Source organism: Opisthocomus hoazin, chromosome 1, assembly GCF_030867145.1.
Source record: "Opisthocomus hoazin isolate bOpiHoa1 chromosome 1, bOpiHoa1.hap1, whole genome shotgun sequence".
Lineage (NCBI taxonomy): Eukaryota > Metazoa > Chordata > Aves > Opisthocomiformes > Opisthocomidae > Opisthocomus > Opisthocomus hoazin.
Window position 1 is genome coordinate 132,568,985 of NC_134414.1, and position 16,292 is coordinate 132,585,276.

General features: G+C 49.3%; 1 protein-coding gene across 2 annotated transcripts; it reads right to left on the minus strand.

Annotated features, from left to right (window-relative positions):
- Nucleotides 1-476: 476 nt before the first annotated feature.
- Nucleotides 477-16,292, minus strand: SLC19A2 (solute carrier family 19 member 2). 2 transcript variants are annotated; one of them, XM_075436537.1, is made up of 6 exons: nucleotides 16,156-16,292; nucleotides 14,510-15,115; nucleotides 11,461-11,692; nucleotides 1,918-2,110; nucleotides 874-1,015; nucleotides 477-645 (listed from the first exon to the last, which is right to left on the minus strand). In XM_075436537.1, the coding sequence occupies exons 1-6, from the start codon at nucleotides 16,201-16,203 to the stop codon at nucleotides 520-522; spliced, it is 1,347 nt and encodes a 448-aa protein (XP_075292652.1). In that variant the 5' UTR covers nucleotides 16,204-16,292; the 3' UTR covers nucleotides 477-519. The 2 variants fall into 2 exon arrangements, with proteins under 2 accessions (XP_075292652.1, XP_075292644.1); XM_075436529.1 differs by lacking the exon at nucleotides 16,156-16,292 and adding an exon at nucleotides 15,195-15,377.

The following is a 16,292-nucleotide window of genomic DNA, read 5'->3' on the forward strand; positions in this document are numbered from 1 at the left end:
AGTGTGCTAGACCTCAAAATGGAGCATCCAGCATCACTGCACAGGCACCAGAGAGCCACACAGCAGAGCACAGGCCTAAGGCCACCTCCTGTCCCGGGCCTGGGGCTCTCCACAGAGAGCTCTGTTAGTGTGCCCTCACATCTGCTCTGCAGCAGCACCTCAGTGACAGAGGGAGTAGCTAGAGCTGACTGGACAATCACAAAGCTGCCTTTTCAACGGCAGCCTCCAGATGCACAGCCTTAGAGTAAAACCTCCCAAGGCTTTCACTCTTTGAGAAGACTTACTGTTCTTTGCTGCACGTCTCATTTATGCAACAGAAGAACAAAAGGCATTTTAGAAAGGAGATATTTGTTCTTACTTACGTAAGAGCTAATACATTTACCTTCTAAAATGTGCTACCAATATAGTATAAAAATGGATCAAATACCATTAAGGTGACTGCCTTGGGAAGAAAAGGCAGAGATTAAAAACCAGACCTATATCTTCATACGTAGCCACCAAGAGTCTTCACTTGGTGCACTACTGGCTTTCAGGAGATCTGCTTTGCATCTGCTCTCGTCTTCTGTAAGCTCTCATAATACTGTATATGCCACTGCCCAAGAACACCAGTGAGATGGCCGCAAAGTAAGAGGCGTAAATCATGAACTGCAGAGAAGGGGAAAGAAAATAAAAAAAAAAAAGTGGTTAAACCAAGCAGTTACCAAATTTATAGGAAGGTAAATACACAAGCTCCCTTCCTCTTCTAACTAATAACCAGGAATCAATGATTATTTCACCGTCAAACCCGTGACCCAAAACCAGGTAGCTGAGAAGCTTTACAGCCTGGTTTACCTTCCTCCCTCCCACCAGTACAGCTAAGAGAGTTGATCATACCTGGGTGAAGATGTCCAAGCCAAGCCCGCTGGCATCCACAACAATCAAAGTGAGCAGAGTCTGAAGTGCTAAGGCAATGAAAGTATTAACCCCAAAGACCAGGGCATATCGCTCCACGCTGAGATTTGTAGCGATGTGGAACCTGGAAAGAAAGGGATGACCAGAAACATAAGGACAGTGAAAAAGCAGGGAAATGCAAGACTAGGAGGAACATCTCTGGACAAGAAGACTATGCAACCTGAAGAGTTACATCGACTGGTCCAGTATTTTCCACAGCTAAATTACCTTGCACTGTAGTGTACTTTTCTAAATAGGAACATGGCAGACTAGCACAGAAGCTAGAGGAGACTGCCATTCACATGTAAAAAGCTTAAAAACAAAAAACCCACTTTAAGAGCTCTGTAGGTTTCAGTCTTGCTGAAGCAACCCTCCTGTCTGATGTAGCTAAAGGGTCTTGTCATGCAGAGGAGATACAATGCGCTGTGATCCCAGAGAGCTGCTGGCAATCCAAAAGCGTGAGCCTACTGCAGCATGGTCCGTAACCTCCTGCATCCTTCTAGCCAGAACCCCTTTTGCAGTTGCCAGTTTCAGCATCACCCCTCATATTGTGCTTGAGCTGTCTTGTAACAATTGTACAGGTGTGGGTCAACAACAGCTGTGTTTTCCTCCCCAAAGTGACAAATAACATCGAAGAAGTCTTCCTCCTTACAGGTTATGGAAAACTGACACTTCAGCACAGACGAAGCACTGTCCTCTCCTCATCTGTTAACACTTCACTCCAGCCATGTTTATGAAAAACATTCCTCTGGCAAGCAGCACTATCTAATATTTAGAAGTAGACACTTCAGTGTCATAAGACTTCCAAGCTTGGGCAGACTGCCAGCCAAATATCTCCGTGCCTCAGTTTCCAATTTGAATCACAACACAAACCCTTGCAACAGATTTCCAGATTCCTGGTAGGCGAGACTCCAGTTGCATGGAAAATATGCCAGCTTTCACACCAGCTGTAACCTTGAGAGCAATTTACAGTAAAGAGATACTCACGTTGCTATCGTGATTAGCAGCATGTAGATAATTCTGAAGACAACATAGGATGCATAGCACACCCAGATGTTACGAATAGTGTCCATGATATACACAGCAGCAGCAATAAGAAAGGAGAACAGGGCAAGTGCCACTTCACCCCATGTTGCCCAGGATGTTTCTATGTGACCCACCACAAACACTGCAACAGCTCCTGTGAGGGGAAGGAAAGCGTAACTGTTAGTAATTGCAATTGGAGCAACTTGGAGACCGTGTATTAGGAGCTGTACAGCCCCTAATAGCCAAACGTGACTGAAGCAGAGGACACTAATGTGCACACCTTGGCTGCTCTCCTTCCTGACCTCTCCCTCACCTGGAACCCTGCTGTAAACTCCCACTCACTTTTACAGGAACAGGAAAAAAAACAACACAGGTCTATGCTGACTGCCTCTGAAGTCTCCTCTCCAGCTTCAGCAGCCCAACAGCCCCAGGACTCAGACCGTTGCCACTCAGTCCTCTGCACCTGACCCACAGCAGCGCCGTCAATTGCGCTACAGAGAAATGCAAACCCTGGTTCACAAAAGCACTCAGCTCAATGTTTTGTGGTGCTTTAGGGGGGAGGCGGGTCAGGAGGGAGGAAGACACTACCCACTTTGATACACTGCTATCAGAGCTCTCTCCCAGGAGGCAGAAAAACCTACATTTACAGTAGTCTTCATGCTGGGCTGGAAGGGTAAGAAAGAGCAGCGGTCCAAATCCACGTCTTCTGGGATACAGTCTAACCGCAAGCTACAATCAACGTGCTCTTGATTGTGCAAGAACAATCCTTTACAACCAGAATGGGTTTGTAACTCCTGCTGGATTTTATGAAGGGGAGATGGCGAGAGAAGACAGATCACAGGATGGAAAGCATGTGATACTTCATGCAGACCAGGTGTGGTTCATGCACTATCAAAGCTGTAACTACTGAGAAGCCCAAATACACAGCAAATTGCAAGAAAACTCCCATTTGAAGTAGGCCTTGTTCTGCAAACAAGCCAAACAGCAACCAACAGCACAACAACGCTGCTGTAGACAGCAAAGTAGACAAACAGCATACTGACAAAGGGAGGTTTACTGGAGATGTCTGAAAAACAGGATTGTATTCAGCATTTGACCACCGTACAGAAGTGCTACAGTGCAGCATCTACGCTCTTTGTAGCCCTCAGCTGGCCTGGTATCTTAGAAATCCTTCAAGCACACGAAGACTCCTTACGTACCATCAGTGTGCACAACCCTGTCAGACCTCACATCAATCTTGCAGACTAGTAAGGAAGGTAGCTATTTCAAGGGAAAGAAATTTATTTCTCCCCACTAAACTCTTCTTTCCAGTGCCTGCTGTGACACTACTCGACTGACATTTTGCTCTTTGCAAGTTTGGCTCCACCAGGAACAAAACCCTGAGACACAAAAAGAAGCTACATCCGAGAGCCTTCTTCCTACTGTCTCAGCAATTCTGAAATTTCGGAACAGACATCACTCTCTGGGGATCTCACAGCAACTCATGAAGTTGTAGTCCCCCTGTGTCTCAAGGTTATATCAGCCCGACACCTAGTTATGACAAATATACAATCTGTGTCCTGCAATTAGACACCTACAGCTGACCCGGTGGTTGTTTCCCAACCCAACCTGATACAGGATTGCCACATTCCTAGGAAGGTGCAGGGATGCAGCTGACCTCACTAGAAGGAATACTGTTTATCTTGCCCAGGACAGGAAGCTGACAGCCATGAGTCACCACGCTCAGCTTAAGCCCTTCTGCAGGGCAGCGCAGGTACAGGCAGGGATGGCAACAGCATCTTACGCGAAGGTTGCCAAACATTGCTGATAACTGAGCACAGAATGACTCAGAGCCATGAAAATGCCAAATTGGATCTAGGATGCACCAGGAAAGGTATTTCTAGTAAAGGCAGAAGAGTGAACAGTCTTCCACAAGTGTGAGGCCTCCCTGAATAAAGCTGAGTGCAGCTTTGGTTATCCACCTTCAAAGAGAATGCAATTCAATCCCTCTTTGGCGCAAAGAGGGGTTACTAAGGTGACAAGGTAAACAAAGAGCTTAACTTTACCAAAGACCAACTAGAAAAACTTGGCTTCTTTGGCCCAGAGCAAAGATTTTGTGCTAAAATACAACCTTGGCACAATATCAGAGATAAATAAACTGGTCATTAATAAATTCAAACTGAAAATCAGAAGAAGGTAGAGCATTTACACTAGTGCCTAGGAAGTCAGGTCACCAGGTGCTGATCCTCAACAGGTCTCTTCCAGTCCTGTTATACACTTCAGGCTTTTAGTTGAGATTAATTCACTAAACTTCACGTGTTCCAAGCAATGAATCCATGTCAACCAGCAGGATTTTTTTGGGTTCTGTCTTTCAAGCAGTTCAGGGACAGAGGCTAATTTGCTTTCAGAAAACATCACCCAGAATGATTCAACTGTTGGGGTCGATGTAGCTTGAGAATTAGCACAACTAGGCCACTTAAGCAAAACAGTGTGATTTAACAGGCTTGCTGGAAAAGACAGCTAAGAATAGCCATTGAGAAAGTTCTGATAGCGCACATGGTGTGGGTTAGCAAAATAAGATGTGTTCAAGGATGTGGAGGCGGTCTGTTGCTATTGGCATTAGTGCATAAGTTGCCAATAATAAGGGAATGTGGGGCGTGTGAACAGCGTGTGATTTATGTCTGTAGCCTATCCGATGTAAGCGTAATCGTGTGTACAGATATGTGAAATGCATATAACTGCACAAGCGGGAGAATAAAGTGTTCCGACTGTGTATCTTAGCCATGCGTGTGAGAGTCGTTCCCGTCCTTTCACGGATGCTGAGACCCGGCATTTTGGTGACCCTACGGATTTATTATCGCAGCCAGAAAATAAAAAGGCACGGGACTGCCAGGTGGCGAGGTAAGCCGGGCTGCCCGAGAAAGGCAGGAGCGGATCCGCGGCACGCCGGGGGGGGCATGAACATCTGCAGCATGGGTTCCACTGTATCAGCGTCAGAAAACACAGCGCTGAAAAGCCTGTTGGAATTGGCAGATCGAGCCGACGCTAAATTAACCAAAGGAGACATATCAGGACTATTATTATGGTGCCGCCGCCGAAAGCTGATAACAACGGATCCGCTGTTCGATCCGGATGCGTGGCACAGAGTTGGGATGGACTTGTGGGACTCTGTGCAGGTCGGAAACAAAGAGGCACAGCAATTAGCCCCTGTTTTCCGAACTGTTAAAAATATGATTGCTGATATGAAGGACGATGCTACTGTGGCTGCAGCCGCGGCGAGAGCTGTTTCTGCAATCAGTCAACCCGCAGGAGAGTGTCAAGATCCCTGTACGGCACCCCACGCGTACCCCGTTCGTTCTAGTGAAACTGAGTTTTGGGAAGGACCGTGTATAGAATTGGGAGACTGGGCACCGGCACCACCTACAGCCCCACCACTGCCGGAGAATGTGCCGCTCCCGGACTCCGATTCTCAAGAAATGGATATTGACTTGCCCGAAGGACCAACATCACTATCATACCCAAAGATTCATAAAAGTGAACTTATGGACATATTGAGAAAGCAGCAGGATCAAATGACAAAGCTGCTGGACGAGATGCAACGACTAGGTAAAGGATCCCATAATGCCACGATTAAACAGTCATATCGAAAGGCTCACCAAGCCATAATGGACGGTTTGCGAGCGGTTGAGCGGCACGTATGTGGGGAGTTGGACGGGATGGGGGAGGTGATTTCAGGGGGGTCAAATAATGGAAGCATTAACAAAAGCTCACCGCCAGAGCATTTGCAGCGGCGCTGGGTTAGGCTCTTGTTGGAAGATGGGGAAATGAGCTTAGCTGACGCCAATCACTATTTACGCAGTAAATACGGTAAGGGGGTGGGGGATGACGAACGTGAGGCGTGGAAGAGGGGCATGAAGTGGAGAGAGCAAGGAGGGGGGGCATCCGGTGTTCAAAAGCCTGATTGTGCGCGCGGTGGGTGTGGTTTGCAGGGACCTGGCTGTACAGAGGGGGGTGGTGTGGCCACCAGAGGTCGGAGTGGAGACGGGACGCCCCCGATACGCGACCCTAATTTTAATATGGGACAATGATGGAGGGGGGTAATAGAAAATGCTGTAATTGAAGGACAAATGCTACCAAACAGTTTAACAGCATTCCCGGTGTTTATGCAGGGGAATCAACGGATATGGGCTCCTTTTGACTGGAAAACAGTGAGTCAGTTACAAAAAACCATAATGAACTATGGTTTGGATAACAAGCAAGTTATGATGCTGGTTACCACCTTTTTCAAAAATCAGATATTAGTGCCAGCTGATGCCCGAGCCTTGTTAGAACTGGTGTTGCCCCCCACTGCCTTTATGTTGTGGAAGGATAAGTGGTGGGATCAATGTGAGGTTGCAATGATGCAAAACCTTCAGCTAGGTGTCGACGGTCCTTTACGTGTAGTTACACTAGACCAGCTCATGGGTACTGGCGCTTTCCGCGATGGGGCGGCTCAAGCAGCGCTACCCCTCGAATATTGCAACAGTCACAAAGCTTGGCCCTGGCCGCTTTAACTGAGTTACCACAGACTGGGAAGCCTGTATTACCTTATACGCAGATTCGTCAGGGTCCTGATGAGCCGTACATGCACTTTATAGACCAATGAAAGGAAGCATTAGATGCGGCACCGAATTTGCCAAGTGAAGCAAAAGGTGCAGTAGGAAAGGATTTAGCTTTTCAAAATGCCAACACTCAATGTCAACAGATAATTGCATCCCTAGTGGGTCTACCCTTAGTCAGTACGTGGAGGCTTGTTCCCGATTACCTCGCTTAGCAGAGGAAAGAGAGAAGGCCAGAATACATGCGGCTGCTATGGCCACTGCTTTACGACCTGCCATGCAAATGGGGAAACGGGATCGAGGTGTTAAAGCAAAAACTGGTTGTCTTATTTGCGGAGAGGAAGACCATTACAAAAGAAACTGTCCTCAGATCAAGAAGCAAAAGGTGGTGGCTAATGAATTTGTAGGGACATGCCATAGATGTGACAAGTTCGGGCATAAAGCAGCTCAGTGCAGGTCACAGTTTAAGAAGGATGGTACCCCCTTGTCGGGAAACAGGCAGAGCAGCACCAGGATGGGGGGCGCGAGGATAAGAAAGTTCCCCACAGCTATGGCTGTCTCGACGAGCGCCGAGCCGCCACAAGTGGCTCCGCAGGAGTCGACCTGGCCGTGGGACAAGACATCACTATAGAAGATGATAAGGTGCATGTCGTTCCCTCGGTAGCCACAGGACCTTTAGGTCATGGGCTGAGTGCATTGTTGGTGGGGCGATCCTCTGCATCTAGTCAGGGAATTTTTGTCCTACCAAGAGTAATTGATGCAGATTTCACAGGCCCAATAGGGATTATGTTAAAGGTATTCACGCCACCATTAACCATCAAACGAGGCAGCAACGTTGCCCAACTGGTTCCTTTTATTGCACAGGTCCCCCCAACTGACCCTAACTATAGGGGAAGTGACACCTTTGGCTCAAGTGGACCCCCCTCGGTGGCATTCGTACAACCTCTTTCCACAGAACAGCCCATAAGAAAGATCACTATTAAAAGACCGGACGGTATTGTACTAAAAGACCAGAATATGTTGTTAGACTCCAGAGCAGATGTTACTATAATCCCGAGGGCCCAATGGCCGGAGTCATGGCCATTGACAGTAGTGTTGGGCATGGTGACAGGAATCGGTGGTGCAGCAGCGACACAAATGAGTACTGAGTTCATTACCTTTGTAGACCAAGATGGTAAGTTGCTGGCACAAGCATGCCCTTATGTCTTGAATACTACTATTTGGCTATTAGGCAGAGACGTATTATCACAATGGGGTTGTGTCATTCAGACGCCTTTTTGACAGCGGCCATTGAAGCGAGCGCATCCAGGCCTACATTGAAGCTCACGTGGTTGACAAAAAAGCCGATCTGAGTGGAACAATGGCCGCTGTCTACTGAAAAGATCGCCCATCTCCAAGAATTGGTGGATGAACAAGTGAAGCTGGGGTACTTGGTCCCGTCCACTAGTCTTTGGAATACTCCTGTGTTTACCATTCAGAAAAAGTCCGAAAAATGGAGACTCTTACAAGACCTAAGAGCAACCACCGTGTGGACCAACTAGTGACAGCCACTCCCGTACAACTGTCCACGAGCTTTGATGCTGCACGAGCAGCACATGATTTTTTCCATCAGTCTGCAGCGGCGCTGCAAAGACAGTTTTCATTATCTAAAGCAGATGTGCGTGCTATTGTTGCAGCCTGCCCTGACTGTGCGAGACTCACTCCTATACAGCATGGTGGTGTAAATCCTCGAGGTCTACAGCCCAGACAACTTTGGCAAACCGATGTGACTGAGTTCCCCCAGTTTGGGCGTTTGAAGCACATCCATGTCTCTGTTGATACGTGTTCGGCTGCCATCTGGGCAACAGCAGCTACTTCTACCAATGCCAAAGCAACGCAACGACATTGGGCGCAAGCCTTTGCTGTGTTGGGAGTACCTGAACAAATTAAAACTGATAATGGCCCAGCCTACAGGTCTCAGGTGGTGGCCCGTTTCCTTCAGCGGTGGGGTGTTAAGCATGTACGGGGCATCCCATACAACTCCACTGGTCAAGCTATTGTTAAGCGTTCCCATCACTTACTAAAAGATCATTTAAATATTTTAAAAAAGGGGGGAGAGCGGTCCCCGATAGACTGTCTACACAAAACCCTTTTTGTCCTGAATTGGTTAAATGTTAGGGGAGGTCATAGTGACTCCCCAGCTGTTCGGCACAGGGGAAGAAACAAAAATGTCTATGACAATGATGTGGTGTTAGTAACGGTATTCCGCCCGGATAAAGGGGTTTGGGAAGGTCCAGTATGACTACTCACTTGGGGGAGGGGATATGCTTGTATTTCTACAGATAGTGGACAGACGGAGTGGGTGCCAGCAAAATGGATCAAACCCATCTTGAATGAACACGGAAAAAGAAGGGGAGGCGATAAAAAGACAGTGGGCCTGGTTAACAAAGATGATACATCCTAACGGTGTATAGCTGTTATCTGTACTATCTGACGAGTGTCAATATGAGTGCCTGCTTTCTAGGGCTCCAGGGTTAAGTTTTGGAGAGTGAATTATTTTGCTCCTTTCTGGTAGTACAGTTTGTGTACCCAGGTAGGACCCTGCTCTTGAACATCAATGGTCCCAGGGATCGCAGGACCTCCAGCCGGCACCGAGGGATTCTCGGGGAGAACCTCTGATCACTGGACCAAAAAGTTCTGAGCAGGGACTATTAATAAGACAAAGGCATTCTTCCAGTATCACTTTTGTTGCCTGCCTGCTGTCTGTTCATAAGTCTTTGTAATATTTGGATTTATGTTGAAAACTTGGTGTGCCTGCGTGTGTGTCTGTGTGTGTGTGTGTGGTCGCGACCATGAATGTGTGATTTTATGTTATGGTGTTTGTATTTCTGTGTTCTGATGGATTTATTTGGGTTTTGTGATCTAATGGATTTGTCTGGACTAAGTAACTGCCTTTGCATCTTCTGGTTTGGTAAGTTTTCTGGGTTCTGCCTTTAGACTATTGTATCTGCATTCTGATTTATTGGGGCTGCGGAAGTATTTGATGCAGTGGGAAGAGATGGGGAATTTCTGTCTGGTTAATGTCACTAATCAAAATGTTATTGCTTATTGTTGTAATGATTATGGCAGTGATTATGTTGGTCCCATGTATAATACGCATAACACAAGAGGCACTAGAGGTAACTGTGAAGAAAATTTTTGTGATGCAACTAACACAAATTGAGCAAATGTTTTTAAGGTAATGATAAGATAGCTTAGCCTTTTTGAAAAGAAAAAGGGGGAGATGTTGGGGTCGATGTAGCTTGAGAATTAGCACAACTAGGCCACTTAAGCAAAACAGTGTGATTTAACAGGCTTGCTGGAAAAGACAGCTAAGAATAGCCATTGAGAAAGTTCTGATAGCGCACATGGTGTGGGTTAGCAAAATAAGACGTGTTCAAGGACATGGAGGCAGTCTGTTGCTATTGGCGTTAGTGCATAAGTTGCCAATTATAAGGGAATGTGGGGCGTGTGAACAGTGTGTGATTTATGTCTGTAGCCTATCCGATGTAAGCCTAATTGTGTGTACAGATATGGGAAATGCATATAACTGCACAAGCGGGAGAATAAAGTGTTCCGACTGTGTATCTTAGCCATGCGTGTGAGTCGTTCCCGTCCTTTCACGGATGCTGAGACCCAGCATTCAACCATTTATAAAAATGATACTAAAGGAAAAAATCAAAATGGGAAGCTTCAGTTTTACATGAGTTTAGTACCAACCACCTTCTCTTCCAATAGGTCCATTGTTCACAGGCCTTTAAAAAAAAAAGATAGTGCTATCAAAGATGTTCATAATGAGGTTTGAAGAATACTGCTTCTTCCCCCTTTTTAAAAGAAATAAAAATAAAAATCTGCTGACATTTGGCCATGCTATGGGTCTTCTTTCCCTTCATACCTATTCTTCTCCTTCCTGGGACCAAGGCAGGATGGTAGAGGAAGCCAAATCAAACAAGAAATAATAGCCACAGCATCATGCTAGAGTGGAGGAACAGTGTATGACTGCATGTTATTAACGTGCAGGTTTAGCACATCAAAGCCTATTTAATAGCCAAAGCCTTCAGAATCAAGTTGTCAACAGTTTCAAACCCAGCTAACAATGGGTGGTAGACCAGCTTTCAGAACATTAAACCAGCCACGGCTTCCTACTGAACTTCAAGTGGGGGCTGGGCATGCCCAGGAAAGTACTAAGCCTTCCTTGTTTGTGTACCTTGGTTTCTTTTGCCCCCAAGTAGGTGATGTCCACAGCAGATGGTGGAACGATGACTCCATCAAAGAAAAGGACATACTACAGCAACACCTAGAAAGCCTCTGTGAGAGTATGTTAGCTATATTAAAAACATATTGTCCTAGTTTTGGTAATGAAACAGTATTAAGCAAGTTAATAAACAAATGTTTGTGTTGACCGTCCTACCTGTCGCTTTCAAGTCAAACAACTTCTTTCATCTTAATGGCTTTTCTGCTAAACAGTGCCAAAATGACTAACGTGGCTCACTGCACGCTGCGTGCGTACAGGAAACCTTCATATGTTCCCTACGCTGCCAGGGAAAAAAAGCAATAAACCCATAGGATCCTTAGTCTGATTTAGAGTTGTTAAAACAAGCATAACCCCACTGCCATAGTGACAGCCAAGAACACAGTCAGCCACATGCCTGGAGCCTTCTGACAAGTATTTCCGAATGAAGATTGACTCGAGAGGCTCCTCTGAACACCTGCGTACTGGATTACAAGAATTAGGGCTGCGTGCAGCAACTACTCACTGAGCACCATACCCATGCACGTCAGGGAAGACTCATCCCGAATGCTGGGGTTGCCTCTCCTGCATGCTTGGGGGAACGCAAGACACTGCCAAACTACGCTCTGGTGACCTTGAGGAACACAGGGCATTTCTCACAGCAGAGCAGGAGCTTACCTAGCAGCGTCGAGGCTGCCTCCACGGCACCGTTGTAGATCTCCGTGCTATGAGAAGACAGCACCATCTCCCACAGGCCCTGAGCGTAGTTGATGACCTGGAAGTAGCCACAGGTGGACAGTGCCCACCACACAGACCAGCAGAGCATGGTCCGGGAGGAGTAGCACTGGAGGAAGTCCTGCCAGAGGTCTTTGAGCACCTTCACAATGTCTACTTTCTGCTCCTGCACAGACTGGAGAGGGAAGGGGAGAGAAATGTTAGTCTTTGTTTATAAATACTTCACACTGCTCCACAAAATTGCCCCATTCAAGTGGTCTGATCACTGGCGAGTGACGGTACCACTCTCGGAGACAAACCTCCACAGAGCAATGAATAAAAACCTTCCCCATCCCACGGCCTCAGCAGCTGGTCTCTGCCCTAACCAGGGCCGTCCCCTTAGGTGCAGAGGTAGGGTTCAGCCCCAAGCATGCCTCAACCTCTGGCTCTCTGAAGCAGAAAGCAGCAACTGCTAGATGTCAGAAGCACTATGTGAGCAACTGAAGGGTTCCGGAGAGAAGATGCACAGGAGAACGGGACACAATATCCACTTTGACAAGACAGGATCAGAAGCCAGTCATTCAAATCATAAAGGCAAAGAGCATCACTGACACTTATAAGTCCTGATCCAATTTTCACCCGAATCTGGTAGCGCTGAGAACATGAAAGCTGCCAGATGAGTATATTTCCCCACAAATAAGACAATTTTCTTTAGTACTACCATTCAGGGATTATAAATATTTAAAGAAGCAACCTCATTACGCCACGCTCTACCCTGTTAATGTTTTCCAAGGCTCTGAGGTGAGAGATGTCACCTGGGGATCTAAAGAGAAACAGAAGCTACTTCAACCAGATGCTGCTATTGCAAGTGGCAGCTCCTGTATATACAAGTGCTTTGACAAATGGCAGGAGATAAAAATGAAGCTTTCCTCTCCAAGTCTTTCTAGAAAGAGGACAAAAGGGGGCAGACACATGAAGTTGTTTGAAAAAAAAATCTGGGAATAGATCAGTTCTAGCACCAGAGAATGACAACAAATGAAAACTGCTTTTTCCACACAGACTGTTACAGTCCTGTTCCTAACCACTTTATGCCAACAGCAGCAGAGGGAACGAGCACATCTTTACTTTGTAGACAGAGCTGCTAATTAAGTTTGCTGCATGCACACACGTGCACAGTCTTCGTAGGCAGGCAAGACCCTTCTTGTCAGTCAGAGCACTGGTTACTTCACTGGGCAGAGCCCTCGAGGCCCACCCAGCATCTCTAGCCCCCGTGAACACGGATTCCCTGCAGGGAAACACACAGCACTGTCACAGGGCTGAGCTATTGCACACCGTGCTGTCACGCGTCCCGTTTCAGGGCAGTTTCCAGACACCAGCAGCAACTTTGGGCTCCTGGCAGTACGCCCTTTCCCCCAGGAATCATGCAGCGTGTGCCTGGGAAAGGCTGTTCTCCATGAGCAATAAAACTCATTTTAAGGCGTTTCTACTAAAACCCCAAATGACCACAGCCTAACTCTGTCCTGAACTCCCTTTTTTCCACCCCTCAGAGCATCACTGATTTCCGAGCCTCTTTACTGAACACCACAGAGTCCCCGCTGGTGGTTTGCCAATGGCAAAGCGCTTGCTCCTCATGTGGACACTGTTCCTCCAAAGCCCACCAGAACACCTCAGGAAGAGGTCAGCTTGTGGCAACGCGACTTTAGCAAAGCAACTCCCACACAGAAGGTTTCGCACAAAGCCCAAGCTTGGGTGCAGGAAAACCAACCAGGGAAGGGAACTGTCACATGCGCTGTAACAACTGACTTGGCACACTCAACCCAAGCACGTGCCCGGTAAGCCAGGAAGGCCCGGCCGCCCCCCACCCCCGGCAGTGCTCCTTCAGGACAGTTACTCCTACAGACGTTCATTCATGTTCTCGAGGCGTGGTTGCCATTTCCTTAGTAAGAAGGATCATCATCGTCACATGCCAATGCTTCTCAGTTTTTAGCACCTGGTATGACTGAACTCCGGAGAGTCACGCAAGTGTGCTTGCTCCTTTTTTTAAGTTTTCACCATTAGTTTGGAACCACCCTTGCTCCCACAGGATGGGAGCAAGATACTTAAAAGGGACAGAGAAGTTATATTAATACCTCAGTCATTATTGGCACAGAATCGGTCTTGTTTAACAAATACTGTTCAGCATGCAGGTATAACATGGTTAAAAATACTTTTGCTCACACAAGATCGTGCTGGATGGGGCAGGATTAGGCCCCTGGAATGTTAATACCTTCTTCCAGCTACAGCTAGGAATTAAAGCTGAAAGCGGCCCCTGATGCTGCTAACCACCAAACAAGGGCACGTGCACTCTTGTTTCCATACAAGTGACTTTGTCAGAGGTTACATGGCCCACAAAAGCCCCAGTTTGGGGCACTGCCTCGGCGCTTCTGTGGGCTGCATTAAGGTGTTATTATGCAAAGGTGTTCACTGCAATTTATCCATATTCTCTCCATTTATAAATACTCAGTGTCAGCCTGCAAGTGCTCTCAAGGACTAACACAGTTTCCTTCCTAGATCATATGATAAAAGCTGTGTAGTAACTGGGTTATTACTGCACAACTTGCACAACAGATGAAGTAACAAGTGTTTTCAAAATGCGAGCACAGCAAGAATTGCCTCTTTTCTGCAAGTCACAGGGTGCATCCAGAAGCACGCACAGAATGTGGACAGACACACAATTTTTAGTGCCCTGGAGACGTCCCTTGCTTCATACCGCTGAATGGCAGTTTGATGCCCAGAGAACTTTAATCACAGCCTTGTGAGACATGCAGAACGACTTCAGAAAAACTAAGCAGCCACTTACCACGCTCCATCGGCAAAAGGAAGCCCCAAATAAGTTTTCCAGGGTCACAAATAAGGAAGCGGATAAAGCAATATTTTTTGCTGCTGGAGATTATATCTCTGTACATGTAAGTGCATATGCATGCATGACAACAACATCAACACTGCACCTTCTGCTTCCCAGGGGACAACTCACCTGTTTCTCTGCTGAACGACCCTCCCCGTTCAAGGGAACCTTTGCCTCTTCCTCCCAGCCGGGCGTCCGCTGCACGCTGGGATGATCTCGGACAGCCGATCCATTTTTACAGTCCACGACCTTCATCTCCCAACCGAGCTGCTGACTTGAGTCGTGGTGAAAGAAAAGGCTTTTCTGCGGCATCGGCAGGAACCACGCCGTGCCGAAGGCAACGGATATGCTGGTTAAGGAGAGAACGTTCAAGCTGAAGAGGGACCACCCTGCCACCGACACCAGGGCCTGCCCGGAGATGGAGCCCACCGTATAGCCCACCAGCGTGGCGCTGCGGCAGTAGCTGGTGACCTTCTGGTAGAGGTCGACATCGACGACGCTGTAGATGTAGGAGTAATAGGCAACGTCGGTGGCGGTCCCCATCCCGTAGAAGAACTCGAGGAGCTGGACGGCGCGCAGCCCCTGGGCGTACAGCAGCATGAACCAGGTGACGATGAGGCTCAGGCCCTGCAGCAGCACCACGGGCTTGTAGCGCAGGTAGTCGGTGGCCAGGAAGACGGGGAACAGCAGCGCCAGGTAGGAGTACGTCCACACCGGGTAGATCTCGTTGAACACCTGGAGGGGAAGGGAAAAGGCGGTGGCAGCCCCCGGCGCCCACGTACCACCGGGCGGACACCAGACGAGGCCGCCGTACCTGGGTTTCGGAGAGGTTTTTGTGCGGCCTCAGCAGGTACCGGGTGAGGAAGGGCTCCGAGGGCCGCACGCTGCAGAAGAAGCCGTAGGCGCACAGCAGCCCCGTGGGCAGCGCCCAGCAGCACCCGCCGCCGCCAGCCCGGGCGGAGCGCCGCGCCGGCCGGCCTCCCCGCAGCCCCGCCATGCGGGCAGGGGCAGCGACCGGTCCCGGGCCGGGCGCGCTGCCGAGGCCGGTGGCGGCCGCAGGCCCGTCCCGGGTCACCTCCCACCGCCTCCCACACAGCCCCCCCCAGCCGGCGGCCCGCCGCGCTGCTCTTAAACGCCATTCGCCGGCCGGCGGGAGGCGGGGCTGCGCGCTGCCCTCTGATTGGGCGCGGCCGCCTCCTCCCGGCAAGGCCAGCCACCGGGGAGCGGCGGGGGGGGGGCGGGAGAGGAGCACGTGCGCGCGGAGGGCGGGCGGTGCTGGCGCGGGCCGCGGGCGCCTGAGGGGCCGCTGCGCGGGCGCGGGAGGAGGGGGGGCTGTGGCCGCCGCTAAGGCCCCCCTCAGGCTGCCCCCGCCACCCCCTCCGAGCCCCCCCGTCTCTGCAGTTCTGCGGCTCGGCCCGTCCCGCGTCGCCTTTCCCTCGGCCTCCACCGCATCGCTGCCGCCGCTGGGCCTGCCCCCCCCCCCCCCCCCCCCCCCCCCCTTCCGCTCCCTGCCCACGCTTCGCTCTCCCCAGCTGTCCGACGCCGCAGAAGGTTCGTGCCAGGGTCCGGCCTCCCAGCTCGAAGGAGGCCCGCGCTGGAGGACGCAAAGGGAAGGCCCTCAGAAGGCACCTGGCCATACGCCGCTGGGTGGGCAAGAACAGGTTCCCCTCAGCTCCAGAGCAGATTCCTGGAACTGCAGAATCTTAGCGCTGCCTCCGACATCCCGGCTTAACAAACACAGCTACAGCAGGTTTTAGGGCCGTAACGTTGCTCACCTGTCTGCAAAACGCAGCCAGACATTTTGGTCCTGTATCATCTGGCATCAGCAGTTTGCTGCTTCCCGGCTGTCTTCTGAGCGTAGCAATATTTCCTGTCAGTTCTTCGCAGGACGTCGCTCCTCAGCATCTCCATG

Bases quoted from the DNA above. Each gene is read 5' to 3' on its own strand.
- SLC19A2 (XM_075436529.1), bottom strand. From the start codon at position 15,377: ATGGCGGGGCTGCGGGGAGGCCGGCCGGCGCGGCGCTCCGCCCGGGCT. The intron at 15,116-15,194 runs GTACGGCGGCCT...CTTCCCCTCCAG, and splicing joins AAAACCTCTCCGAAACCCAG to GTGTTCAACGAGATCTACCC. The intron at 11,693-14,509 runs GTGAGTTGTCCC...TTCCCTCTCCAG, and splicing joins GTCGTTCAGCAGAGAAACAG to TCTGTGCAGGAGCAGAAAGT.